Raw genomic sequence first — 27596 nt, 5'->3', positions numbered from 1 at the left:
ATTGGGTTGAGTCCAGTGTGTATGGAGACTTACTATATAATTATTGATTATTTCCATAAATTCTTTCCAGGGCTTTGCATGTGAGAGTAGTGAGACTATTGGGTCTGTAGATGGCCCACCTTTGTGGAGAGGGATGACTGTTGCTGCTGTCCATTCATGAGGCACAAAGCCTGTTTGGAGGCTACATGTAAATAGCAGTTCCAGAGGGGCTGATTGGTCATCTTTTATTCTGTTTAGAAGGCATCCTCGGATATTAGCTAGACCTATTGATGCAGTGTTCTTGGTCTTAGAGAGAGCATTAAGGACCTATTCTCTAGTGATAACAGGGGTGGTTGTATTTGATGGTATTTTCTGAGGGAAGGTTGAGAGGAAGAGAAAGGTAAAGTTGGAGCTGAATTTGTTGGCCAGTAGGTTTGCTCTATCTTCTGGCTAAGTATAGGTGGCTCCATTTAAATTGAACTCTGCACACAATTGTGTATTGCCTTTGAGGTTGCTGACGTACCTAAAGAATGCTTTGTGGTTGACTTCCAAGATGGCTGCACAATGAGTAGCAGCTTAACTTCAGCTCTCCCAGTGTGAAAACAAAAACTCAATACAGAAGGCCAGTAGATTATTGTGTTTATGGGTAGATTTCAGTAACTGGCTAGTAAATGTACTGCCTGGATGCCAGGACAAAAGAAATGCAAAACTGGAAAAAGCCAGCTGCAAAAAGTGAGGAAGAAACATTGACTGGTAAAAGTTCTGCAGCTGTTCATCAAAAAGCAATGCAACCTCCAGACATGACTTCCAGTAACCTACAGGAAAATATAAGAGAATTGCACACAGACCTGGTTAAAATAAATGAAACCCTGATGGAGTATATCAACACAAACAACAAAAGACTGGAAAAAAATGGAAGAAACTTTAAGCAGATTTTCAGATGAGGTCATAAAGCTACAAAAATCAGAGGAGGACATGAAGAAAAGGCTGGCTGAATATGAGACTGCTCAGGAAGAGAGGTTTCAAAAAATAATATAATTAGATGTCGGAGCACAAAGGGAAAACCTGAGATTTTTAGCTGTACCAGAGAAGCTGGAAGGGACAAACTGCATTAGTTTTATGAAAGTACAAATAAACAACTGGGCTGGTATTCCATAGCAGGAGTTGTTAGTTGAAAGGGCACCTTGTGTGTATGCTGCAAACCTAGCTATGAGAAAGCAACCTAGACCTTTAATAGTAAAGATGCAATTCTACGAGCAGAAAGAGTTGAAGCTGACAAAACTCTGGCAGAATGACAAAATACTAAAAGTGGGAGAGAAAGTGTTTGTGGAGAAAGATTACTCATTGTACACCAGGCAGAAGAGGAATAAACTCATTCCACTATTCAGGGAATGTCAAGACGCAAATGTGAGATTCAGACTAGCGTATCCTGCTGTCTTCAAATTATCCTTCCCTGCATTTTTTGATGAAGTACATGCTAAGGACAAAATATACAAAGTTTGTCCAACAAAAGGTAAGCTGTGAAACAGAAGGAGATTCTGCTTTTTGTTCTTCTGGTAATAAAAAATCACGGATAGACTGTACCTGTGAAACCTTTTCTCACTGCTTCAGTTGAAGATGTTGGAGAGAAGGAAGGTGGGCACGAGAGTTTTCTAGAAGAGTCAAGATTATGTTGGAAATAAAGCAGAGACAGGATTTGTGAGATGGAGATATAGTAATAAAACCAGTAACTTAATGTGGGATTATAGTGCAATAATTTTATTTGTGAAATATGGACAGAACAAGAAAATCTGGAAATATTGGTCTTTTTCAGAGATTGTTAGCCTTATGGGGGACTGTAAAGTATATGCCCTACTTCATGTCACTAACATTTGGAAAAATGCTTTGGGTGGGAATATAGAGAATAAAGTTAACTATAAGTAAAGAAAACTTTTTTCTTAATAGTACTATTTTTTAGGTTTATGGTTGTCATTGCATGGTATAAAGTAACATTTTCTCAGTTATTAAATGTAATGGGGATTGTAAATAGGTGCTGCTGTTCTTTTTCCCTTTATTTCTCCTTTGTGTCTTTTTGTTTAGTTTGTTTTAAGAAATGTAGTTTCTGCAATGTAAAAAAATCCTAGTTCAAAGAGCATGACAAAAGAAAAATGACTGTGCTTTTTCTCGGTCTTGTATGGGGAATGACTGGATTAAGGATCTTAAGAATCTTAGATTGATTTAGTAACAAGTTTTAAGAGAAAGCAAGTAAATGAAAATTATTGAATATTATGAGGCTTTTTTTCTAAGAAATGAATATATGCTTTCTAGGAATTCTGTGTCTGGCCCTCTTGTCTCCATGGAGGCAATCTGATAATGAGAAATTGGTTACAGTCAGGTGGAGAATGATTGGCTGGGGAACAAAAAAGGAATGAAAAACTGGCTAGAAGATAATGTTCTTTGAATGCATTCAGAGTTTTTCCCAGCTGGGAGAGCTATAAAGATAAGACAAAATCAGCACTTAGTAGAAGCACAGGCTGCACCATGAGTCTTAGCATGGAAACCTTTCTTTTAGGTTAACTCAAATCTGTATGTGTGGCTGTCTGTTTGCAACATTTGTTCCTAATAGGAGGGTCAAACTTCAATATTTGAAGATGTACATAGTTTTGTGTGTTAGTATTTAATTAATAGGTTTTAGTGGGGCATTGTTTTTTTTTGAGGGTTTTCAATAAAACAAAATTTTATAAGATATGACATAGGCTAAAATGGATATAACAAGTAACAACTATATAAAAGTTCAACCTGCCAAACATTGTATTCATGTAACACAAAACTGGAATTAGACATTTAGCAAAAAGGTATATATAAAAGGTGGGAATAATAACTCTTTAATACAATGATGCTTTCTGTAATGTCTGAAAATGTCAGTGGTCTCACAGAAAAATAAAAAGAATAGTGAACTATATTAAAAATATAGTGTAAATAGCTATGTTACAGGAGACACACTTGGAAAGAACCAAACATGTGAATTTGATAAAGAAGGGTTTTCATGGTGGTTTTTCAGCAGAATGTCTGGGACAAAGGAAAAGAGGAGTACTTGTATTAATTCCAAGAGAAGCTCCAATAGTGATAGAAGAGGATAAAAAATATAGTAATGGCAGATGTGTAGTGCTATGGGGTTACTGGAGAGGTAGGAGGATTATGCTGGCATGTATTTATATTCTACCTAAAACTGCTATAATGGAGCTTTAGAAAATTCTAGGAGAAATTATCAGTTTTCAGCAAGGAATATTGCTTATAGTTGGGGACTGGAATTTGATTTGCAGCATTGAAGACATGTCTGGGGGGCCCTGAAGGGAAAGTATAACAAAGCAGGGTACATTTTTGAAGAAATTTATGAAAATGTTTGGCGTGGAAGATGTAAACAGTAACAGGAGTTCAGAGTGAATTTACGTATTATTCCCCAAGGTACGAAAATTGGGCTAGGCTTAACAGAATTTACATTTTACAGGAACATGTGAATTTAATTGAAGGTCTTGATACATACCCAGTAATTATTTCAGATCATATGCCAATAATAACTAAAATAAAAACATAGGGTAATGAAATAAAAATGAGACTTGCACTTTCCCACTTATCTTTTGAAAAGAGAGGAATTTAAGGAATGGGTAGTGGAGATTATTCAGGAGCTTTTCAAGAGGATAGAAATTACTTCTGAAAATATAGCTGGAGAGTGGGATAAAATTAAGGTGGAGTTTAAAAATAGGGTGGAAATAAAAGAAAGGAAGTTATGGTTAAGAAGTAACCAGATTTATTTAGAGGGGCCAACAAATGTTAAAGCTTTGCAGAATAGGGGGAATCTCTCAGAACAAGAGGAGGATCAACTGCAGAATGCTAAGCAGAAAGTAAAGGATTGACTCAATAATATACATGACTTTAGAAAGATTGTAGTTAAGTAACTGTTTTTTGTAATAACACTAGAGCACAGAAAGTAGAACGGGCTGTCGCCAAGCTTAGGGAGCCTATAACAGTGAGGATAACAGATCCTGTAAAGGTATTTGAAATATTTTATAAATTCTCTGAAAGTTTGTATAAAGCAGAGAAATATGGAAATCAAGAAAAGATATAAATGGAAATGTTTATGGAAGAATTAAATATGCCGAGGTTGGAAGTAGATGAGGCTCAATTACTAGGATAGGAGGAGATGAGATAAACATTGTAATGTATAACCCACAAACTGGAAAGTCCCCAGGAATAGATGGTATTCCTGTAGAAGGTTGGAAGCTAGGAGGGAAAAAAATGTTAAATATATGGAAGATCTTATTTAACACTATTTTAAGAGGAGTAGAAATACCAGCATATTGGGAGAAAGCAGTGGTAGCTGTAATACCTAAAGAGAGGGTAAAGATCCATCAGATCCAGCTTCGTATAGGTCCATTTCAATACTAAACCATGATTATAAAGTATGTATGTCGGTAATATCTGAAAGAATGGCAAAAGTAATGCCAAAATTGATAGATATGGATCAATGTGGTTTTTGGAATGGAGGCAAACATTTGACAACATTAACAGAACATTCATGATCCAGAGGGAAGAAGAATATAAGAAAATAACTTTATTGTTGGTGGATCCTGATGCAGAGAAAGCATTTGACATAGGAAGCTGGGACTTTATGAGCAGGGCAATGGAAGCATTGGCATTTCCTGAAAAAATTATAAAGTTGATAAGAGGATATATGAGGGAGCAGAAGAGAAAATTAAAGTGGGTGGTGTCCTACCTGACAATTTCTGCTTGAGCAGAGGAACCAGGCCGGGGTATCCTCTTTCCCCTTTGTTGTTTGCATTATGTTTAGAACCATTGGCAAAGAAAATATGTGATTCAGAAATTCAATGATATAATTAGTATGGGAGTCAAGAAAAGCTGGCTGCATTTGCAGATGATGACATTTTATACCTAACAAAACCAGAGAGAGACATTACGTGTTGTGGAACATTTTGAGACTGTTTCATATCTTTTTGGGATACAGCATTTATGAAGCTAAAACAAAGGCAGTAACTGTAAATTATGTACCCACATTTGAATTGGTTCAGCAAGATCCATATTTATGGGAACATGATAAAATTAAGTATTTAGGAGTATGGATTAAAAATGCTTCTGGTGTAGCAGCTAAGGATATGTGGGAAGAGAAACTAAACAAAAGATAATACAAAAACTGAGAAAATGGAAGCTTTGTTATATGAATATGGATGACAAAACACAAACAAAAACTTGTTAAAATAAAATGAACAGAAACTATAAAAGCCGGCAAAAAAACAGTAAGTAAAATCCAATAAAGTCAGATAAGACAGTATAAAACCGTTAAATGTAAGCGCTTTCGGCAAGGACGTTGCCTTGCCTTCATCAGACAAATGGTACTAACAAATCAACAGGTTCTCTTTATACTCAATTAGGCAGAGTATTATATCTATAAAGTAGCAGAAAGTATCCTAAGAACTAAGCCAGCAAGGGAATGCAGAAAGGAGATTCTGCCGATAAGGATAACTGCATTTAGAAATATAAACAATAGGCAAGAGGTGGCTGGAATTTATTGGAGAAAATTGACAAAGGAACCGAGGTATTGGGAGCTAATAACTAGAGAGGGAAAGATGATGCCAAAAATTTATTTGGACTGCAGGTTAGAGATTGCCTTCCTTATCAAGGCTTGATGTCAGAGTATTAGGCGAAGCGAAATAAATAGGGGGGTCCTAAACAAAAGACCAGCACTGATAGAGTTTTTTAGTAGAATCTAGATGAGAAGCTGCCATGACAAAGGGAATAATTAGTAGAGCATATGACATATTGCAGGATAACTAAGAATTAGTCAGAGGAGATTAAAAAGGATTGGGAAGAGAGCTTGGATAAGCAGTTCACAAAGAAACAATGGGAGGATATATGTATGTCTGCCTAATATGCAACAAAATGTAGAAGATTTAGGATTTTTGCTTGGAAGTGTTTACATAGATATTTTTATACCCCAAATAGACTCCAGAGAAATTTTCCTCAGGTAGAGAGCGAATGTTGGAGGTGTGATGCAGATGAAAGAAGTAATTGGGAACATGTTTTCCGAGAGTGCTGTGAGTTTGCCGACTTTAAAGATTCCCTGCAGGATGCACTGTCTGAGATGTAGGGTGGTCAGATTGGTGTTACAAGGGAGATGTTTTTCTGAGCTATGATACAGCATCGAAATTGCCTAGACATGGTAAGGCCTTGCTTTGTGTAATTATGGTGGCTGCCAAAAAAGCAGTTACTAGAAAATGGAAATAAAAATCTAAACCAACTATATTAGAAGTAGTGAATCCTAGTAATGGAAATAAAACAACTGGTATTGAGATCTTTAGAAAAGGGTAGGAGCAAACTACATAGGAAAAATGGGAATTGTGGGCACAATACATGCAGGGGAGGAATGAGGTGTAAGAGATGGCAGGACTTAAATGAGCTGTATAATGTTTGACTGACAGTGATTGGGTAGATTATAAATGATGTATAATGTTTGCAACTGAGAGTGTCAGTATGGTTTGCAATGTAAAATGCTTGAAATTAGGATTGTGTTGGTGTGATTTGGATTCATTTATATAAACGTATGATTGCCTATGTTGTGTGATGGTTAAATAGAGATGTTTCTTAAAAAAAAAAAAACGTGCAGGAATTGAATAATTTATGTAATATTGCTTAGGTTATATAATGTATAGCAATATATGCAAAGTATACTGTTTGTAAAAGTGAACTTGTTAATACAGTTTGATTACTTTATCTAAATGTAATTCTACCTGTCACAACTAATAATTCAATAAAGGCGATTCAAAAAAAGAAAATAATGCCTTGTGGTTGTCCTTGGCCTGGAAGGCCAACTTTACCACACATTTGGCTGTGGTAGACTTTACTTGTCCTCTGAGTTTGTTTGATGAGAGTACTTTTTATCCTGCTGGGTGCTTCACCTCCCAATTTGTGCCATGCTTTTCTTCCTTCTGTTATACAGTCTATTGATTTTGTGATTCCACCAGGGTGGCTTGTTTTTTGAGTTAGTTCTGTACTTCTTCCTGTTTGGTACAGCTGCCTTTATACAGCTGTTAACATGCTTGTACTGGGTTTTTGTGACAGTTCTGCATAGACAACAGTGTTCTCAAGGTTTGTGAGGGCTTGAAATTTTGCCAGATTATCGCTTAATAGCAGGAAGTTAGCCTTAGAATAGTTCCTTAGTAATCCAGGGTTAGCTGGGGGACCAGGTTTTATTTTTACTTCAAAGGGAGACCATTTTGTGGTCTGACCTTACAAGGGAAGACATTAAATTAGGGTATGTGCAGCACTCTCCCATATTAGTGAGGACCAGATCCAGTATGGTTGCACCCCTGGTTGGTGTACTTACAGTCTTGTCTAGGGTGTTTGGTTTTACCAAATCCAGGAATCTCTGTGCCTGCATGTTTGGTGTCATATAGGATTCCCAGTTAATAGTGAGGTAATTAAAGTTATGCATGAATATGGTATTGGGTTGAATGGTGAGGGTTTCCAGTAAGTTTAAGTACATGGTATGGGTTTCCTGGGTCAAGGAGGGTGACCTATAACTTGCAAGGAAGCACTATTGAATTTTGATTTTCACATGGAGAAGCTCAAGTGTGTTGTCCTGTTTGCCAGCATAGAGGTGTATTTATTTTTGATGTAAATCGAGACACTTCCACCTTTAGTCCCTGTCTGTGTAGTAGCTGGTATGAATGTGTAGAAGGCATTATAACCTTGTACTATCTGTGTGCTCTCAGCGGCATTAAACCATGTTTCAGTGATCGCACAAACATCATCATGTTCTAGGGTGAAGAGAGCTTCTAGGAAGTGGAGTTTTTTGTTTAGAATCCTAGCATTGAGCAGTAATACCTTTAGATTTTCTTGGTTTTGATTTGCTATGGCGTAAGTACTTTGTTTGGCATTGCCTAAAAAGGCACTTTGGGGGAAGACAATGTTTTACCTAATATTCAAAAGCCTAGAGGGAAGAGGTGCAGACCATCCCTAACAAAGCAGTGTGGTCTGTTGACCATCTCCTTCCATGCTGACAAATATTGCATCCCCTTAGAATGAATGACTCCAGAAACTAAGCCAGTTATTAAAGTCAGTCACCTTTTGTTCATCTTGGGGCATCATCCTTGGAGAAGGTAAAATGCTAGGCTTGTACCATCCTGGGACATGCATTCTGAGAGTTCCATGATGTCTGTCTTTATGTAGTCTAGGGAAGTGCATCTCAGGTCATTTACACCCACATGGACTATGACTGATTCATACTGGTACTTGTGGTCCATTGACCTGAGTGCTTGATTAATGTGGCGGATCCTAGCCCCCGATAAGCAACTGACTGTGACTTTCTCCTTACTCAGCCTGGTGACAGGTACATCAGTGTGTCTCACAATGGAGTCTCCAATGACTAGAATGTTGGAATGTGTGGTGGATTGCCTTATAGTTTTAGAAGTAGAGGCTCCATGAGATGTGGTTGTATGTGTTGATGTGGGTGTTGTTTTGAAAGAGCGCATTCGGAGCTGATGAGGGTATTTGTCATGTTTACTTCTAGGAGGTGTTTGGGGTTTAGGAAGGTTACATTTAAGTGTGTGAGCATATTTAGTTCTGTATGTCTACTTTGAGTTTTGTGTGATGGGTGCAACGTGTAAACTACTGATAATCTTATTGAATTTAGGAGTACTTTTATGTGAGAGCTTTGCCTCCAGTGACATTGTGTAAATATATTTCTTACATATCATATCATATCAGGTTGTTTGAGAATTAACTGGTTGTCAGTAAAAGTCAGGAAATTTCTACATAACAGAAATAGTGGGAAGTTCATATCCATGACAGCAGACCTTTCTTTATTGATTAGACAGGTGGAGTAAGACTATAAGGCAATGTCAGGGATGTCTGGTTTGCAACTCTGGGGGCAGTGCTTGTCACTGTAAATAAGTTGTCCTATGTACAACTAGGTATTGGTGAAATTTCAGTTGTTCTTTTACAGGAAAAATGTCACTCAGTGCGTCTGTCTATACAGGGCACTTGTAAGCACAAAAAACAAAGTAGCTGTAATCTTCTCAAGACTTTAAATGTTAGCGCTTTCATCTAAAATAATGCTTAGACTTCTGCAGACATCCCTCTCCCAGAATGCTATAGTTTTTATACATTCATTAATTAGTTAATCACTGATTTAATTAAACAATCAAGTATGTGAATGTTTTAAACTGAATAAGTCCAACCAAGAAGGGACTCAGAACAAACACTGAAGTTGGCATACACATAAAACCTTGCTTAAAATCCTTTTCCTTTTTAAAACTGGAACACATTATACCTAGAACATTAAAATGTTAAGACATTAACAAACTATATTGCATTTAAAATAATATAAAGCTTATAAAAAAATACAAATCAGTATTCAATAAACATATAATTTTCACCTATCTAATGCTTTCAGCTCCAAAATACATTTAATTGAGGCATATTCATTAAGGCTTGGGGTAATATGAGCATATGTACGAATCTGCCACAAAAGTTCATTCTCTTCTAGTTTCAGCTCCCAAGGACCCTCCAGAGCATTGTGTTTTTCCTGATGGAGAATAAGGTGTGCCTAGCTAAAGCATTTGTGGGATTTTCTAAGGTGTGCCTAGCTAAAGCATTTATATATATATATATATATATATATATATATATATATATATATATATATATATATATATATATGCTCATAGATTATTTGTTTCAATGATCTTTCCATTTTTCCTATGTAGAAAGATTGGCACTGCTGACCTAGTGCGACGTAGACAATCCCTTTAGATTCACAATTATACTTCCCTCTCACTAAGTATTCGATATCTGTAATAGTAAATGTATTCCCAACTTTAATGTGCTGGCATTGGTGGCAACTACCACATTTATACATGCCAAAACATATATTAGTTATTTCATTTTGAAATTCTAGGATATTATTTAAATTCTGTCCTCGTCGGTATGTTATATGCAGAGGGCCATCCAGTTTTTTTACAGATATGGGTATCTTCTGAAATTAGGGCCCAATTCTTATATAAAATATTAGAAATAATTTTTGCATTCAGTGAATATTTTGTCAAAAACATGAGCCCTGAATTGGGTATCATGTTGTATGTAGTAACATCATTGTCAATAAAATGTTGGGGTACCATGCATCCTTTGTGTAAAATAGGCTTAAAATGCCCCCTAGCTCTTTTAGTGGACACTACCCAAATTTAATCGAATAAGTATTCAGGGTACCCTGTTTTTAAAAACATACCCTTCAATAAATTACGTTCTGCTAAAAAATCTGCCTTACCTTGCTTACCATTATTAGTAGCATGTGTCTACTCCTCCTCTAATTTCTTTGGATATGAGTAGTGCTGGGCATGGCTCAGGGTTTTATTCAGGATTTAGTTTCTGATAAAAGAAAGTGCGATTCCTCTTTTCCTGAAGAGATTCAAGATTCTGAATCTGAGCAGGGAGATGCAGAGATGGATACTTTATCCCCCCTAGATTCCTGATTCAGACACAGAGGAGATCTAAGTTTCTGATTCCCCTTGTGGGGTTTTCTTTTTCTCTGAGACTATTTTTAGACTATGCCAGCATTATCAGTGGGAGAGCACTGATGTTTCTCAGTTCCTCAGAAAATACTGAGTTGTTACAGGTTTTTCCAGATCCTACACCCATTCCTCTGAGCTTATTTAACCAAGCCTGTTTTGGTTTATGATTGACTGTGCAGTAGCTTGGTAAGAGAAGTTTTTATTTGAATTTATATCTTACATTATAGCACTGTTTTTTACTGTTTGTAGGGAAGGAAGGGATAGCTCGTAAAAAAAGATTTACTTTGAAATATATTTTGTTGTTTTACCTTTAATTTTCACTGTTAGAATCCAATTGGTTTTAGACTGGCAAACCCTTGCCATCCCAAGGGACCTAGCCAGCTTTAAAGTCACACAGACTGCAGAGAGGACACTTCAGAGCTTATCTACGCATTCATGCAAGATGTAAAAGAATTCCAGCTTTTGTGTGACTTTTGCAACTTGTACAGTCAGAGCAACAACTTCACTGTACTAAATTGAATATTTAGTTGTATAGTGTTTGATTTTTCACAAAGAAGTTGATTTAAATTCTCTCTGAATTCTGTGGTAGCTGATTTTGTTTATTCTTTTCTTTTAGAATTTTTTATTCATTTGCAGCTGGATAGGATTCCTTAAATGAGTATGCAATTAATGATTTGCTGAATCACAAATCTGTTGTACAGTTTAGTAACTTCTGTGTATGTTTAAACGTAACACCTGATAACACTGGTGATCTGTGTTCCTCATGTCAAAATTTGGATGATTTGCTTACCATTATTAGTAGTAAATCTAGACTCACTGATGATTGCACTTGTGCAATTGAACGTCTTTGGGAAATGTTGTTACATATATAGAAATGTTGTTACATATATTAGTGACTGGACTGATGAGATAAATGATGTTAGGCAAACCGCAAATAGAACACGTTTAGAAAAGGAAGTGTCTATTGCCTTTAAAGATCACTCAACCTCAGTGAAACAAGATAATGCCACTGACAGCAGTCTGAGTATTCGGAGCTTATAGAAGAAAATAAAAAAGAAACTAAAAAGTTCACAACAGATAAGAAAATTATACTGATAAATGTCTGTAAACCAAAGAGAATACATGCTAAAAAGCACACTGCTTTGTTGTGTCACAGGCAGATTACAATGAATGATAACATGTTTCTGTCAGAAAAACTTCCATTCTACAAAAACATTCATTTTTCCAGAAGAGAAGGTAGAAAAAAAGAGGCAAGGGGAGGTGAAAAGGATAAATTCAAAAATGAACATGGAAGGGATTGCAAGATATTACTGTGTAACAAAAAAGAGATAGAGAGGAGAAAGACAGACATTGACAGCATGGCTCAAGCTGTGGCTGTATAAAGACAGCTGGATGAGAATTGTATGCTTGCAAATGTAATGAGCAGTGAAAACAGTGGGATTAATGACTAATGGTAATTTAGATCATTGTTTAGTAACAACTGATAGAGGCGATGTTACTGAATTAGAAGCTGAAGATTCTTCATATCTGGTCAGAAAAGATATTCTTGTGATTGGAGATTCAATTATTAGAAGAACCGATACTTATATTTGCATCGTAGATAATGAACATTGATTGTTTGCCAGGAGCAAAAATAGTGGATGTGAGAAAGGCCTTAGAATGCCTGAATGTAAGGAAGTAAAGATCTGTTTTTTTCATGTCAGTGCAAATGATCTCATCCGCAAGCACACTGACTGTTAGCAGGGAACTTACAGCCCTCTTTGCATAGCTTGTACAGGTGTTATGACATGTAGAAAGTAGTTATAGCAACATGAATGAAATTATTATTTAAAGGTAAATAAGTACATGAAAAAAATGTCCTGTTTTAAAAAAAATGGAAATGTGTAGGGCATCTGAGCCTAATCTTGGGCACATATGTGTGACAGGATGGCATGTACTTGTCAAGATCAGGGAAGAGAATTTTTGCAACAGATATTTTGCAATGTTTGATAAACACAATGCAAGATTTTTGCCAGATTAAAAATTTCAGTTTCCAGATAGCAACATTTGATGCATCTCTGATGGTTGATAATAATAGGAGCATTAATAATAAAGTTTTTTTATTGGAAAATTAGCTACATTCCCGCAGGATTGATGTTTTTATTGTTTGTGAAACATGGATAAAGAACAATGACAATATATATTTTTTGCTGTAATAGACCTTCTTTAAAAAAATATGTGGCGGTGTTATGATAGGGATTACAGATGGTTATGAAACCTGTGATTATTACATGTTTAGTGCAGATGGTGTAACTGTGACAGTAAAGACAATCCTGGAACCATATGTGTCAACCTGCGTAAGAGTAAGAGGCCAATGTGTTTGGAACACAGACCATAACAATGTGTGACAAACAGTTAAAATGTGGAACATCACATTTCCTCACTGCGTGACAAGCATACCTTGACCATGGTCATGTCCTTTTAACCAAAATATGCACACACACACACACACACACACACACACACACACACACACATTCATCCTTGTCATACCTGTCAACTGCCCAGAATTTTTCAGAATGCCCAAATTTTTGCATCATATTTTGGTCTGTTCCTCATAAAATATATAGTTTTTGGCAAATCACCACTGAGGAATGAAATAATAAGGTAATGTCAGAAATTTGAGTTTCAGACATCATGTCCTTCAGAATATGCATGGTAACACAAAACCTGTTATTCTAGCAATTTGCTAAGTTTATAAGAGCAGTATTTAAAATTGATTTTTTTGTTGGGCTTTTGTCCCCCCATTAATTAAGGCTTTGTCCAGATTACTTGTGCTGAAAGCTATCACACACACACTCACTCACCCTTATCATACCTCTCAACTGCCCAGAATTTTGCAAAATGCCCAGATTTTTGCCTCATATTTTTAGTCTGCTTCTCATAAAATATGTAGTTTTCTGGCAAATCAGAGAGTAATAAAATAATAAGATAATGACAGAAATTTGAATTTCGGATATCTCTTGTATGGTAACACAAAACCTGTTATTCTAGCAACTTGCTAAGTTTATAAGAGCAATATCTAAAAATTGTCCCTTTATCACCACATTATGTTTGACTATTGGTTTTGTCCAGATTTCTTACTCTAGGAGGTTGAGAGGTATGCATTTAAAGAGAGGGGAAAAATAATAAAATAGAAGCAAAACAGTAGCAAAGTAAATAACTGCAGTACCAGCAGTTAAAATGATTCATTTTAACTGCTGGTATTGCAGTTATTTACTTTGCTACTGTTTTGTTTGCTTTATTTTTTTCCCTGTCTTTAAATGCAGCTGTCCACAACTATTCCTGGTACACAAATGGTCACGTATTTGGGAGCTCTCATTGGCTCCCATCCTCAGAAACAGTTATTTGATTGTTTCGGATACCACACTGGTGATTGGCTGTAATTGCAGAATACAAGCCAATAAAAAAATGTAGCACAGCCAATGCTGTTCAATGCGGAATAATGGAGTAGCTATTTTGATTGTTTTGTATACCGTGATGCCAGTTGGCAGTAATTGTGGTATACAAACCAGTCAAAAGCTGTGTACAGAGCCAAAGCTGTTCAATGCGGAACAGTAGGTTCACTTATGGTCGAATGCGGAGCGTCCTGCATAATCTGAAGCACTTGGCTGCTCAGCCTGGAACGTATAACAATTGTTGGAGTGTATAAACCACCAAAGTCAAGTGCTGATGATCTAGAGGAATTCATACATTTCTTGCTAGTAACACAGGAGAGAAGAATAATAGTGGCTGTGGATTTAAATTTACTAGAAACAGACTGAATAATATCGATTCAACAACATTAGTAAGGAATTTATTCACAATCTCACAGTGCATGTTCAGGAGCAAGAATTGCTCGAGACTGCCAAAAAAAAAACTACCAGGGAATGGAAAATGCTTGATATTGTTTGTGTTCCTAAAGAAATTACTGTTACTGTTACTTCATGTCAAGTTCTACCACCGTTGATGTGCAGTGACCATGGGCTTATATAGGTTAATTTGTTGCTACATAATTCTGCCAAATTGAAATCTAAACCAGTGCACAGACTATTAATACCGGATTATATGAAATCAAAACAGTATGTAAAACTATAATTGGAATGATGTGTTTAGTGGAAAAACCTACAGAAGGAATGTGAAAAGTTTTAAAAGAGAAATTGTTTGAATGCAAAAAAAATCAAAAAATGTTTAACATCAGGATCTAGGCACACAACATGAGGAAAATGTATTTCCACAAGAACAATATACTTGATTAAGGTGAGAGACGAGAAAACTATAAAAAATGGAAGATGTGAAACTACAGCTTTGAAAGCTGAAAAAAAGTAAGTTGGCCAAACAAATTAAGCATAGTAAGAGACAAGATCGAGAACATTTGAAGAAAATTTAAATAATCATATAGAGCATAATAGGAAACCATTTTATAAATGTATAACATGGAAGGAGTAAAGACATATAAACAACTGTGCGTAGATTCTAAAATTTATTCTCAGACACAACAGATTATAGATATATTTACAAAATCTTATGCAAAACAATTTGGCTCCACAAAGGGAGTACTAAGTTGTCCTAGTGACATCCGGGTAACCTCTGATACTGAAATCAATTAGATTATATTGAAAAAGAAGTATGCAATCTGGATCCAAACAAAGCACAGGGTGGAGACAGAATCATTAATAATGACCTGAGAACACTTCAGCATGAACTTTTACAGTACCATTGTATATCTGTTATATACTAGATTGTGTAAATATATGGAGATTCCTCAAGACTGGAAACGTGCACTTATCAAACCTGTCTTTAAGGAAAAGGGGAGTAGGACAAACCCAGATTCCTAAAGGCCTGGCCTTAAGTCTACTTTCATGTTGTGGAAAAATAATGGAGAAAGTAAGATTGGATAAGTTATTGTAAGAACTGGAAAGGTTGGGACTTGAAAACATATATCAGCATACATATATTAAAAATAGATCTATTAACACCTTTAACATGATGTTCTGTAACAATTTAATAGTTATGAATGAAGAAATTGTGCTGTGATGTAATTTATATAGATTTAACTTCAGCATTTGACATGGTCATACACAAAACACTGATCAATAAATTAGAACAACTAGGTGTTGATATAATGTTGATAAGGTGGATAGCTGCATTGCTTACAAATGGTATGTGGCAAGTATCATACAGCAATTGGACAGGTGAAATTCTTGTTTACATTCATGGTGTCCAACAGGGCTCTGTCCTAGGCTCGTACCTTTTTAGATTGTGTCTTTCAGATATATCTTTTACATCTGAGGTGTTCTACAGTTTTTATGCAGATGACTTGAAATTGGGTAAACTGATTACATATGTTTCAGATAGGGCATGCCTGCAAAAGAACTTGTCTAAATTGACTATTTGGGCACAGGAAAATAATTTGCTGATAAATACACCAAAACTAAGCATGTGAGATTTGGGAAGCCTAAATTGAAAGGTGAATATTTAATACGGAACACAGTTATTGAAACTGTAGATTCATTTAAGGTAGAGCCAGCTTTGAGTTAATTGGTTAATGATAGTTATACAACTATAGGATATACAAAAAGGTTTACAAAGTCTAGGAAATCAGAAATGATGGACATTAGACCTAAACGTGAGTATGGAATAACAACATGGAAACGTTATTTAAAAAAAAAAAAAAAACATGAGTGAACTGGAAAGAGTACAGCAGAAATGTACCAAGGGCATCCATGGATGTGAAAATTTAAGTTATTATGAAAGAGTAAACTGTCTGAACTTTGTACAATGCCTCATAGATATTTAAGAGGAGACCTTATTCAGGTATATATGACATTTATAGACAACTACCTCTAGGAATGTTTGGGGTTATCAAAAAGTAGTAAGAGTATCATCATCAGACAGCCTATGTAGAAGATTCTATAGGAATGAGAAGTGTACAAATGTGTTCTCAGAGAGAGCAGCTGATACATGGAATTCACTACCAAATCACATTAAAGCAAGCAGTAGTTTAGATATTTTTACGAACAACCTGGGCACTTATGGGAGCAACTGTTTTGGTATATTGGCACGTTAAAAGGGCATTAATGCCAGTGCTTGAAATATTTGTATATATGTATTCCACTTGTTCTGTCTGCGTTAGAGGATGTGTGTATTGCTGCTTGCAGTTTTACTGATAGCCAGCTAGTTGTCCCTAAAATTGCAAATAGAATGTATAAAGTTCCTCAGTCTTTTCAATTTTTATATCCTGTTCCCAAACCTGACACAGTGGTCATGTTGTAGTTGATCCCACAGCTGCTGAGCACCTAGCCAATTCCAGTCCTACTGTTTCTGATAAGGATGGAAAAATTATTGATGAGTATGGGGAAAAAATCTTTATTTCTACAACTTTGATTTTCAGAAATTTGAATTGTCAGGTGCATATGTTAGTTTGTTTAGGCTAATTGCAAAAGTATGGGGAATGTTTTATTGGCAGTTTCTTCTTGTAAAGAAAAATTCACTTTAAATAGATTTGTTTCTTCTGTTGTACAGGTCACTACTTAATGTTTGCAACGTATGCATGACTGTGCTGATAATTCTTCCAGGGCTATGCCTACTGGTACTGTTTTAGGGCAGTTTGCATGGCTTCATTCTCAGAACCACTCAGATGTTAAAATTTAGATTTTAAATTCACCCATGGATAAAGATTTAGTGTTTGGTCCCAATGCTGTAGAGGTGATCAAAAAGTGTGATGAAGGGGCAAGCTGATCTAGGGAATCTCTAGGATTTTTCAGCCATCCTTTTCCATGTTTTTAGAGATGTCCTAGCTTCTCATCAAGTTTTAACACGAAACAGAATAAATGCCCTCAACAAAGTACAGGTGAGCAAATGCTTAAGAAAAATGACAATGGGGTTCCAAAAATAAGCCTCAAACCTCTCAAAACAAAAGGCAGTTGATCCCCTCCCACTCTGCCCCCCTTCTTTCTTTCAGATAGTCTGAATTTTCATTTTTCTCCTTGGCAACAGAGTTTCAGACAAATGGGTTCTGAAAATCATTCATCAAAGTTACAGGTGGCAGTGGGGGGAAATTCTTCCTTACCAGGGGGGTCATTCCTCCTCCTTCAGATCAGCTTTTTTTTTTTTGTTTGTTTCTTCATGTTCTTCATCACTTGATGTCCCAAGGAATGATAGAACCAGTTCCTCCTTCCCAGGTGGGACAGGGTTTTAATTCAAGGATATTCTAGTGCTAAAGAAAGAAAATACTTGGAGACCAGTTCTGGATCATTCTTTCCTAAATCTGTTTGTGATAGTGCCCAGATTCAAAATTATATAACTTTGTAGCATGTTACCTCGTCTTGATCTTTCAAGTTGCTTGATAACACTAGACTTCAGAGATGCTTATCAGGGGTCTGTGTTTGGCTATCGAAAACACAAACCCTCAAATGGCTAAATATATGTAAAGCAGCGATACAGAACATTACTAAACACGTGTAACTTTGATAATAAATTCATCAAATGGCTATAGTTAGCCAACAACCAGAAAGTAACACGATGCATAAAGTAAGCGAAGGAAAGCTTTTAAATTTGCCCTATTCCCCACTGTAGTACAATCTCAGAGTTGGTATATATAGGTGGGAGGTGTGTGGGGGGCACAGCTCCCACTTTGGTTGGTTGTGTTCCTGATGGTGGCCAACTATGGCCATTCGATGAATTTATTTTCAAAGTTACACATGTTCGGTAATGTTGTGTATCACTGCTTTATGTACAATATTTAGCCATTTGAGGGTTTGTCTTTTCGATAACCAAACATAGATCAGCTTCTCGGGCATATCCCTAGTCAGTCACGCTTCAGATATTTCTTGAGGGTATGTGCGCCTGGATCGCATTATTGGTTCTGTGCATTACCCTTTGGACTAGCCACTGCACCAATAATCAAAGTGTTAGCTTCTGTTATAACTCATTACAGGCTGTAGCATATCCACATTTTTCCATATTTAGACTTGCTTACCTTTTCAGAGTCTTTTTTTAAAGTGTCAGAAATCTCTCATGGATGACAAATCTCTTACACAAGCTAGGATTCCAAGAGAACATGCAAAAGTCTTGAGCCCTTCACACAGGATTGTGTTCCTGGGATGTCAGCTAGACACGTCAGTTCAAAGAACTTTTCTTCTACAGGAAGAAAATAGATTTGTATCTAGATTTAGATCTGCTTCTAAGGTTTTCCTCTTGGGCCAGTCACTGTGAGGGGAATATCTCAGCATTTTGGGTCTCATGGCATCTATGTTTGTCATGATACTGGCAAGACTCCACATGAGAAAGGTAGTGATAAATGAAATCTTTGTGGTCACAACGTCAGCACTCTTTATCTTTTCAAATCCCAGTGCTGAGGTTTGTCAGGAAAGAAATCATTTGATGGAGACAACAATGTCCTTAAATCCAGGTCTCCTCTTCCCCCTCCCTACTCCAAAGCAGTCAGTCACCACAGGCTCTTCAGACTCTGCTTGGGGAGCAGTTTCAGGAGAGATAAAAGTGCAGATAGTTGGGGACACCAAAGACAGACGCAGGCACGTAAATATCAAGGAGATGCATGCCTCATGCCCTGATCAAGGCACTCCACTCTCTGAACCTTCTTTTGTCCCTGTGATCTCTTCAAGTGGTTACAAACAATATCGTACTCATGTGGTACATCAACAAGCAAGGGAGTGCCCAGGTCTTATCCCATTTGCAGACTAGCCATGTTAGCTTGGGATACAGCTTCACACCACCATCTCACTCCACAGGCATCTCACATTCTGTCAGGGAAAATTGTGAGAGAGACAAGCTGAACAGGACCAAGGCAGACCCTCATGAATAGAAACTAGATCATGCTTTTTTTTTTCAAGATTTGATCTGTTTGTGGGGAGGTCCTTAAGTGCATCTCTTTGCCTCCTGTCTGAACAGTCGACTGGCAAGATAATGTTCCAGGACTCCATGCAAGAAGACAAAAGCTGTTTCTTTTCCTTGGACAGGGATGTTTGGTTGCTTTTCCACTCTTTCCACTAATATCCAGGGTACTTCCTAAGATTCAGAAGGAATCCCCCAAGATCATTATGGTTACTCCCTTCTTGCGCAGTCAGCTTCTTTTGGAAATGGCTATGGGCAGTTACTACAAGCTTCTTCTCAGATTGGATCTATTCAGAGAAGAACAGGAGTATTCGATACACCCTGACATCAGTTGACTGTGCGGGTGATAGGATCTTAATTCCTTTTTGATGCCTGTTTACTGTGGATATGCAGCATGTACTAACAGAGGCACGAAAGCCTATTTCTGGAAGATCATATATTAGCAAATGGAAAAGGTTTTCTCACTGGTGCCAACAACATAATCAGCACCCATTCAGGGCCAGTTCTCTGGTCTTACAATATTTGTAAGAGTTACTATCGTATGAGCTTTCTTATTACTTTATCTAGATTAATTTATTTGCCATTTCAGCAAGTCTGCCCTTGGATCCTCCTCTTTCCATGCTGTATCATGTCAAAATTGCCCAGCAATTAGATCCCTACTTCAGTACTTCCTTCCAGAAGCCCCTTCAGTCAAATAATAAACAAATGCTTACCATCTCTAAACCACAAAGGGCTTCTGGGGTCAATCTCTGTTCCAGTAATGTAGCTAGCACTTGCAATAAAATTTCTATATCAAGCAGATCTGTCACACACCATCTCTTCAAATCATTGCTAAAAGATTTCCCCTCTGCCTCCTGGCTTTGTCCTTGCTCCTCATCTGGGCTGTAGCACTCTTAACACCCTTCATCACTTTTCTAAAACCTCACTTTAAAGCACTTCATCACTTGTATATGTATACCCTTCTTAATAGCTCACTTTACTGTACTTCTTAAACCACTGTAGCTATTTCTAATTAGTGGTATCAGAGTTTAATTTAAGCCAAACTATCTGTCTCCTCATTTTTTTCGTGAATATAAAAATAAGGGAGAAAGATACTCCACACCTTTGATACCCTAAGACACCTCAGTTGCTATCCTGACAGAGCCAAATCTTTCAGATCTTCAGATCAATTGTTCATTTTTTTGAAAGATTAAAAGAAAAGAAAAGACAACCTGTGTCAAAATGAATTGTTTCCAAGTCATTGATAAGGCTGTTAACTTTTGCTATACTCACCATAACAAAAATATTCTAGGCAGGTCAAGGCCCCACTCTACCAGGGCCTTGGCTTCATCAAAGACTTTTTGGAAAGGGTAGGATTCCAGAAATATTCTAGAAGCTGCTACTTGGTCCTCTGTACGTACTTTTATAAAGCTTGATTTCTTCTCTAGGTCTAGGTCAGGCTTTGCTAGGACCATTCTGCTGTTGCTCCTGGCCACTTCTTACACCTCCCAAATGTAGTTAGCTAGGGTAATCTACGTGTATAGCTAAGTCTACTGCAGTGATCAGTGTAATGAACATAGTACAGTTGTATAAGTAAACTTCCCAGAACAGTTAATGTTCAAATGATAACAGCAGTAGCCGTGCTCTCACCCCACCCCCATCTTATGGTGTGTTTTTTATGCCAGGATATGGACATTTTTTTTTTGTTCGTAACATTGTCCTTTCAGGGCTTAGCCTCCATCAGTCTTTTGGCAGAAAGCTCTGAAGGGCTTCCAGACTTGCCTTTCAGTCCGCTCAGCTCAAGCCACCTGACAGTTTGGGCAAGTGGAAGGTGTCCTGAAGCTTTGGAAGCTGGCCAGCTTTTATATCCTTGGCAGGATGTAACCCATCTAGCTAAAGCTACTTCAGCAGTGACAATTCAGACATCTACTATTATGGGAAGTTTACTTAAACAACTGTAATTTTTCTACTCAAGGCCATCATACCTTTCAGTTTATATGAGTAAATATTTGTCAGACTACTGTTTACATATTCGGGAAAATGTACAAAGATGCATGGTAGTTACTACTTTGGTTAACCTTGTGGATTGGCCTCCTTTCCTAATATACCACTCCAGAAAACTTCTGACCACATTGTAAGCTTATTACCTTTTATAGATTTTTAGTATTAATGTTGTTCTAGAATGACTTGCTAAATATTTTTCCATTTCTATTACAGCAGATCATGAAGTTGATGTATTGAATATGAACCCTCACAGTACTAAACTGGTAAGTGTTGAACTATTATCATAGTTTTAATTACTGAGACTTATTTTGCACAGCTGGAGGCACTTGGCTGACTGCTAATGTTATTTAATTTCCTAATTTTACTTTGACTCACACCAAAGAAATGTGTTTATTTTGGATCCCTAGGCCCATATGTTCATCAATTTGCCTTTTAGACCTATTTATTTTCCCGCATTTCAAAAACAATTTGGTATTTGATCCTGTGTCAGGTTCTGTATTAGACTACGGTATTTTCCAACTGAAAGTGATGTCGGATTTGTCCTTAAACACTTTTCTTTGTGGTGGCAGAAACGTGGAGAAATAGGGCCCCTTATACCATACACTTGTAACCCAGGTTGTACCCAAAATTAGTTCATATAACTATTTTGTCTCCTGTAAGGAGGGTGAGGCTGACATTTGTCAGTCAGTTTCCAGATTGATTGCCTACTGTTTTACCTTCTGCCGTCAGTCAGTGAAATACTGTTTGGAAAATGCTTGTGTCAAAGATCATTCCACTAGTGATGTGACAGCTTCTACTATTTCAAGAATGCCTTCCTCTTCATTAGCAGCTTTTCTAGGGGCAGTCATAGATTTCCCTCGGATGGTTTTCCTTCCCCATACATACTGGCTGAATTTCTGTTGTCCTAACAAACTTTGCTCAGCAGCAGATTATATCAGCAAGTCAGTTTCTGAGAGTTGTCATCTTATTGCCGACTTTTACCTCACGCAAGAATCCATATGAGGAAATACAGTGATAAATCAGAAACATATGGAACCAAACCAAACATCCAGTAGACATAGTGATTACTGTCCTTCACTTCATAAAGAACAAATTCCTATGGTGGATATACATGGCATCTGCTGGTTACACTTCTTTACCACCACTCCATCTAAGAGCCAGTGATCCAGTGTCTGACAACATACTGTTTAGAGTACATCTGAGGAACTCATATCAATAACTTGTCTGCAGATGGCAGCTGATATGAAAAGTTTCTATCTCTTCACATCTCTCTCAGAAAGAATAAAGCAGTTCACAGGCCCCTGATGCCCTGGTTGGAAACTGTCCTGAAAGGCTATCTGCAAATTCAAAGTGAGAATTTTACAGTAGTAGCATGTAAAGGAGGAGGAACAAGCTCTTTACATCTGTGCTACAAAATAATCATAGCCTGAGGCAAAACATTGTAGCTCAGTCTGTCTTTCAACAGTCCATGTTTCAAAGTGACAGAAATCATTTGGCAGATGCCATGAGTAGGAAAATAACATTTGTTCGAGTGGAAACTGGATCCATATACTTTAAAGGAAATTGTTAAAATTGGCTTTTCCAGAGTTAGTTCTGCTTGCTATCACATTACTGAAGTTACTATTGTTTACTCTGTTTTTCTTCACAGCACAGTATGGAATAGTGATGCTTTCCCCTTCAGATGAACTGAAGTATTATTGTGCCCCTTCCCTCTTTTATCCCTGATTCAGACACTGCCAGCCAAAGCAAAGAAAGACAGGGACAATCTAATTCTTGCATGTCCTCCTTGACCAAAACAACCATTGTGTTCTCCAGTTATTGAACCTATTCACTCCGTTATCATGGTTGATAACTCTAAATGAATCTTTACTGGTGCAGTAGCATGCCAGGCTGCTGAGAGCAACAGTGTAGTTTCACAACTCTGAAATTGTCATCCTTGAGAATAGAATTTTGATTCCTGATAGCAACTCATTTTCAAGTGTTATATGTCTAGAAGGAGACGGAGAGACCTAATAAAAACATCTTACTTTCAAAAAAGAGTTGAATATATTCTTTATTGGACTGTTTCAGAACGTGTGGATGAAGAGAAGATTATTTAAGCCTATAGAATTAGTGGAAAATATGTTTTGGAGAAGCTTTCTTTTCTAGTAGCCGTTACAAAAAAATTGAGTTAGAAGCTCTCATCCTATAATGAAAGAATGTCTCAAAACAAATCTTTCTTTTATATGTAATGTGGTACAGCAGTGTCCCATAATGGGTATGTTCAACTGCCGGTCTGTTATGGAAACTGCCAAAATAATGAGTAATACTGCATATGCTGGATGTATACAAGCAAAACAGATGATATATAAAAAGAAGTCAGAGAGTTATCAAATATTTAAGACATTCAGGAAAAGAGGCCTACCATTGTACCTTCTGGTACTAGGATAGTTTATAGCATGGGTGTGCTTCTGCTGGTCTTGACTATCCTCCTTCCTTGGATATAATAGTACAACACAGGAATTTACCCTAATATTAGACATTTCTGTTACCAGAGCCAGTGTTGATAATCTGGGGCTCCAACAAGACTATCACATCACACTTTTATACATCAGGCATTACTTTTGCATGATATGTTTGTGTCTGTCTGTAATAGAATATGCAGAATCTTTCTTCTAAATCATGAATTCCAGATACAAACTGGCTTTTAGCTGCAGTGTTGTCACATTGTGACATACGTCTGTACCACATCAAAATAGTCAGCATCACAGAGAGACTTTCAAACCACAGAAGGATTTGTAGATGCAGTCGAGTACACTGCATACTGTAGATATGCACGTAAATTACAACATTGCTAAGTATGCTAGACCCATACAGGTAGTACTAAAAAAAGACCTGTGCTGTTATGCGTGAAATATTAGCCTGTAATTTTGAGATATGTTTACTTTTTTTGCCCTTTGTGGTTCAGTGTTTATACCCAGTACTTTCTTACAAGTGTTTCAGGGGTTTACTTCAAAGCAGGGCCCAGCTTCCCCAACTAGGTTTAATTGTTAGTTTATTATCAGTCAAACAGGCCTTGCAGTAAAAAAAAATGTTCTGTAGCCCATTCTTAATCTATATACACAAAAAGATTTTAAACACCGGTATTAAATTATTACTTATCAGATATGCAAACATACATTAACTGAAAAAAAAAAAACGTTAATTCTCCTTTTACATAAAGCATATATTACATGTGTTTTGTTTCTTTATAACAGTCATCAACCCAGCATTACGTAAATTGCTCAATTTCTGTCTTCCCTTAAACCTCTTTCTCCTGATAATTATTCTGCATTTATTGTTCCAACATATTCCTTTTATTTCTACATAGCGTGCTCCTTTCCTTTTCTAAAGATCTGTCTTCCAATTATTTTACCTCTCTTACAGTATTCAGTACTTAAAATGCAGTTGGTTTATACTTGGATTTCCATTTTCCAGTAATGGCTTTTGGCAGCCAACAGAATTAAACTTGATAAGGCCTTACTTATGTCTAGGCAATTCAGATGCTGTATCCCAGCCATTTGCTCACTCAATGTTTGACAGAGTACTCTATAGGGAATTTTTTAAATCCTAAACCTTCTGGACTTTGTTGCATACTTGGAAGTCATACATGTGTCCTCCCATTATGTCATTGTGCATTGCTTTTGCAAGCTCTTTTCCCAATTCTTACTGACCTCCTCTGATTCATTCTTAGTTATAATGAAATATTTTTATGCCCTACTAATTATCCCTTTTCTAGCAGCAGCTTCTGTTCAACATGATTACATTCTTTTTTTAAAAACATTTCATAGGTACATAGGTAGGTACTAGGCTGTCGGCCCTAGGGGCTATGTAATCCTAGCCAACAAGGTTCCCTGGCTTACACTACCCATGGATGCTAATTACCTGTGCCCCTGTCTAGCAGAGCCACCAAAATGATTCCCATGGTGAACTTCCCACCTCCCATCCACTCATCAAGATCCTTCTTGAAGAGTGCCAGCGACAAACTCTGCTTGACATAGGTAGCTTGTTCCAGAGTATGGGAAGTCTCTATCCCTCCAGCATGTTCTGTTACTTGTGGTGAAAAGGCTTAGGTCTCTAGAGCGTGTGGCTTTGAGGGATTGGGATTTCTTTAGGTGTAGCATGTCCAGCAGCTCAGGGTTTGACATAGCTTTGTATGTTAATCAGAGATCACCTCGGAGTAGGGGATATGCTATGGAGTAAAGCCAGAGTTTTTTTGAGGCAGTCAGCGTAGGGCAACTGTTTGAGTCCCATAATCCTCTTTGTGAGGTATTTTTGTGACCTTTCCAGCTGCTGCAGATGTCTTTTAAGGTACATTCCGAATGGGGAGTTGTACTATATAATGAGTCTGATGAGAGCCGAGTAGAGGGGGGACAATGATTTCTTTTTTCCTGGCTGAGAACCCTTTCATGATGAGGTGTGCTACATAGAAGGATTTCCTGACTGCTGTGGCAATGTGATTATCAAAGGAGAGGCTACTGTCCACTAGAATCCCAAGGTCTCTTGTCACGCCTTTGGAGTTAAGTGGGCTGCTGCCTCTGTGGTATTCCATGGGTACAGGGTTTTTACCAAAGGGGATGGCAATGCATTTTTTGGCATTGAGCTTGAGGCCGTGGCTCTGGCTCCAGGCGTCAGTCTCACTAAGGCCCTTTTGCAGGATGTCCATGTCATTTGGGGACTCAACTGTGGCACCCAATTTGCAGTCATCTGCAAACTTTGTCAGCCAGAGGCCCTCTGTTAGCCTGCACTTCAGAGAAGTCGATCCCAAACAGGAGGTGACCCAAGACTTAACCCTGTGGTAGTCCACTTGTCACAGGTTTGGAGTCAGGTTTGAAGTCTGCAATTTTTACATTGTGGGTTCTGTCTGTGAGCCAGTTGGCGACCCATCCTGTGACGTATGGATTTATACCCAGCTTGGTGATTTTATCTATGATACCAGAATGGGAGATGGCGTCAAATGCCTTGGCGAGGTCGAGATAGGCTGTGTGGACTCCCTTACCTTTGTCCATGGCTTTGGTGACTGTTTCAAAGTAGTCGATCAGGTTCAGGAGACATGATCTGCCCTTCACAAATCCGAACTGGGTGGGGTCCAGAGTTTGGAGGATGTTCTTCTTGTTCCACTGTTGCAGTCATCACATTTGGGTTATCTGCTTGCAGTACCCCTCGGTCGGCCTGATTATCACATTCTTGGGTCCTGCGTCGGTTGCTGTCTCATCTTCCATGACGTCAGGTAGTCAGGGGTATAAAGCATGCAGCCGATGCCATTACATCAGTTTTTCTTGCCGTGTGGTGCCCGAAGCAGAAGCAATTTGCAAGTGCCGGTTGGCCGACTCCTGAAATTTTCGTTTTCGAGTTTCAGATCCAAATTCTTTAACTAAACTAAGTAAGCTATAAAGATTTTCATTCGTACTGCATTCCTTGCTTAGGCCCAGACCACGACTTACCTCGCTTTCGGTTTTGTGCCTTATTCAAATCTCATACTATTCATCGTCGGTTCATTTACGCAACTAAATATTTTGGTACTCGATTCAATTATCCAGAAATGGCTTTGGTAAGCCACCCGACTACCGACATTCCGAAAAAACGCAACAATAAAATCAGAGACAGACTGCACAGGTCCAAAGCTGCCGACGACGCTTCTCCTAAGCTAGTCGTCAGTTCATCTGGTACTCAGTGAGGCGCTTTTGCAGCCCCTGATACCCGCTAGTTCAGATTCGCAGGCCTCTACTAAGACCCATTTGGAGTCCGATATGCCGTGAGATGCTTCTTCGACTGTGGAACCTGCAGATGTCTCTACCTTGGATGGGACCGGAGCCACTGTGCAAGCGCCAGCTTTTGAGGGTGTATTCAGGCCTACTGACTTGCATATTAAACCACCATCTTCTTCTTCAAGGCCTAAAACTGGATCCATGCCTAGAAAACCGATGCCCAGACCGCATGGTCAGGCCCCTATGCCTAAAAAACAAATAAGAATGGCTGAAGGCCTTATTACTCTAATCAGGGGAAGCCACCCTTCCCCCCTGTAAGAGACCTAGGACTGATTTTCCTTCTGATTCTTCTGATCAGGATTCTGAAATTTCTGTTTACTCTGATGACCAGGATTTACCCTTATCTACCTATGAGGATTCTGATGCAGAGGACTCCATTCCCTCTGCTTCCGCTTTAGAGGATTTCTCATTT

The 27596-nt window shown here is 37.7% G+C and overlaps 1 protein-coding gene across 1 annotated transcript in view; it reads left to right on the top strand.

The window, feature by feature from the left end:
* The window catches only part of CSPP1 (centrosome and spindle pole associated protein 1), a 2775649-nt gene that overhangs the window by 2493082 nt on the left and 254971 nt on the right, over positions 1 to 27596 (top strand). Inside the window, exon 22 of the mRNA XM_044066267.1 lies at positions 21612 to 21661. Coding sequence (XP_043922202.1) covers positions 21612 to 21661 — 50 coding nt within the window. The remainder of the gene's footprint in view (positions 1 to 21611; positions 21662 to 27596) is intronic.

Source organism: Protopterus annectens, chromosome 3.part1 (assembly GCF_019279795.1).
Source record: "Protopterus annectens isolate FY-2018-M chromosome 3.part1, PAN1.0, whole genome shotgun sequence".
NCBI lineage: Eukaryota > Metazoa > Chordata > Ceratodontiformes > Protopteridae > Protopterus > Protopterus annectens.
This window is presented reverse-complemented; position numbering and strand designations above follow the sequence as displayed.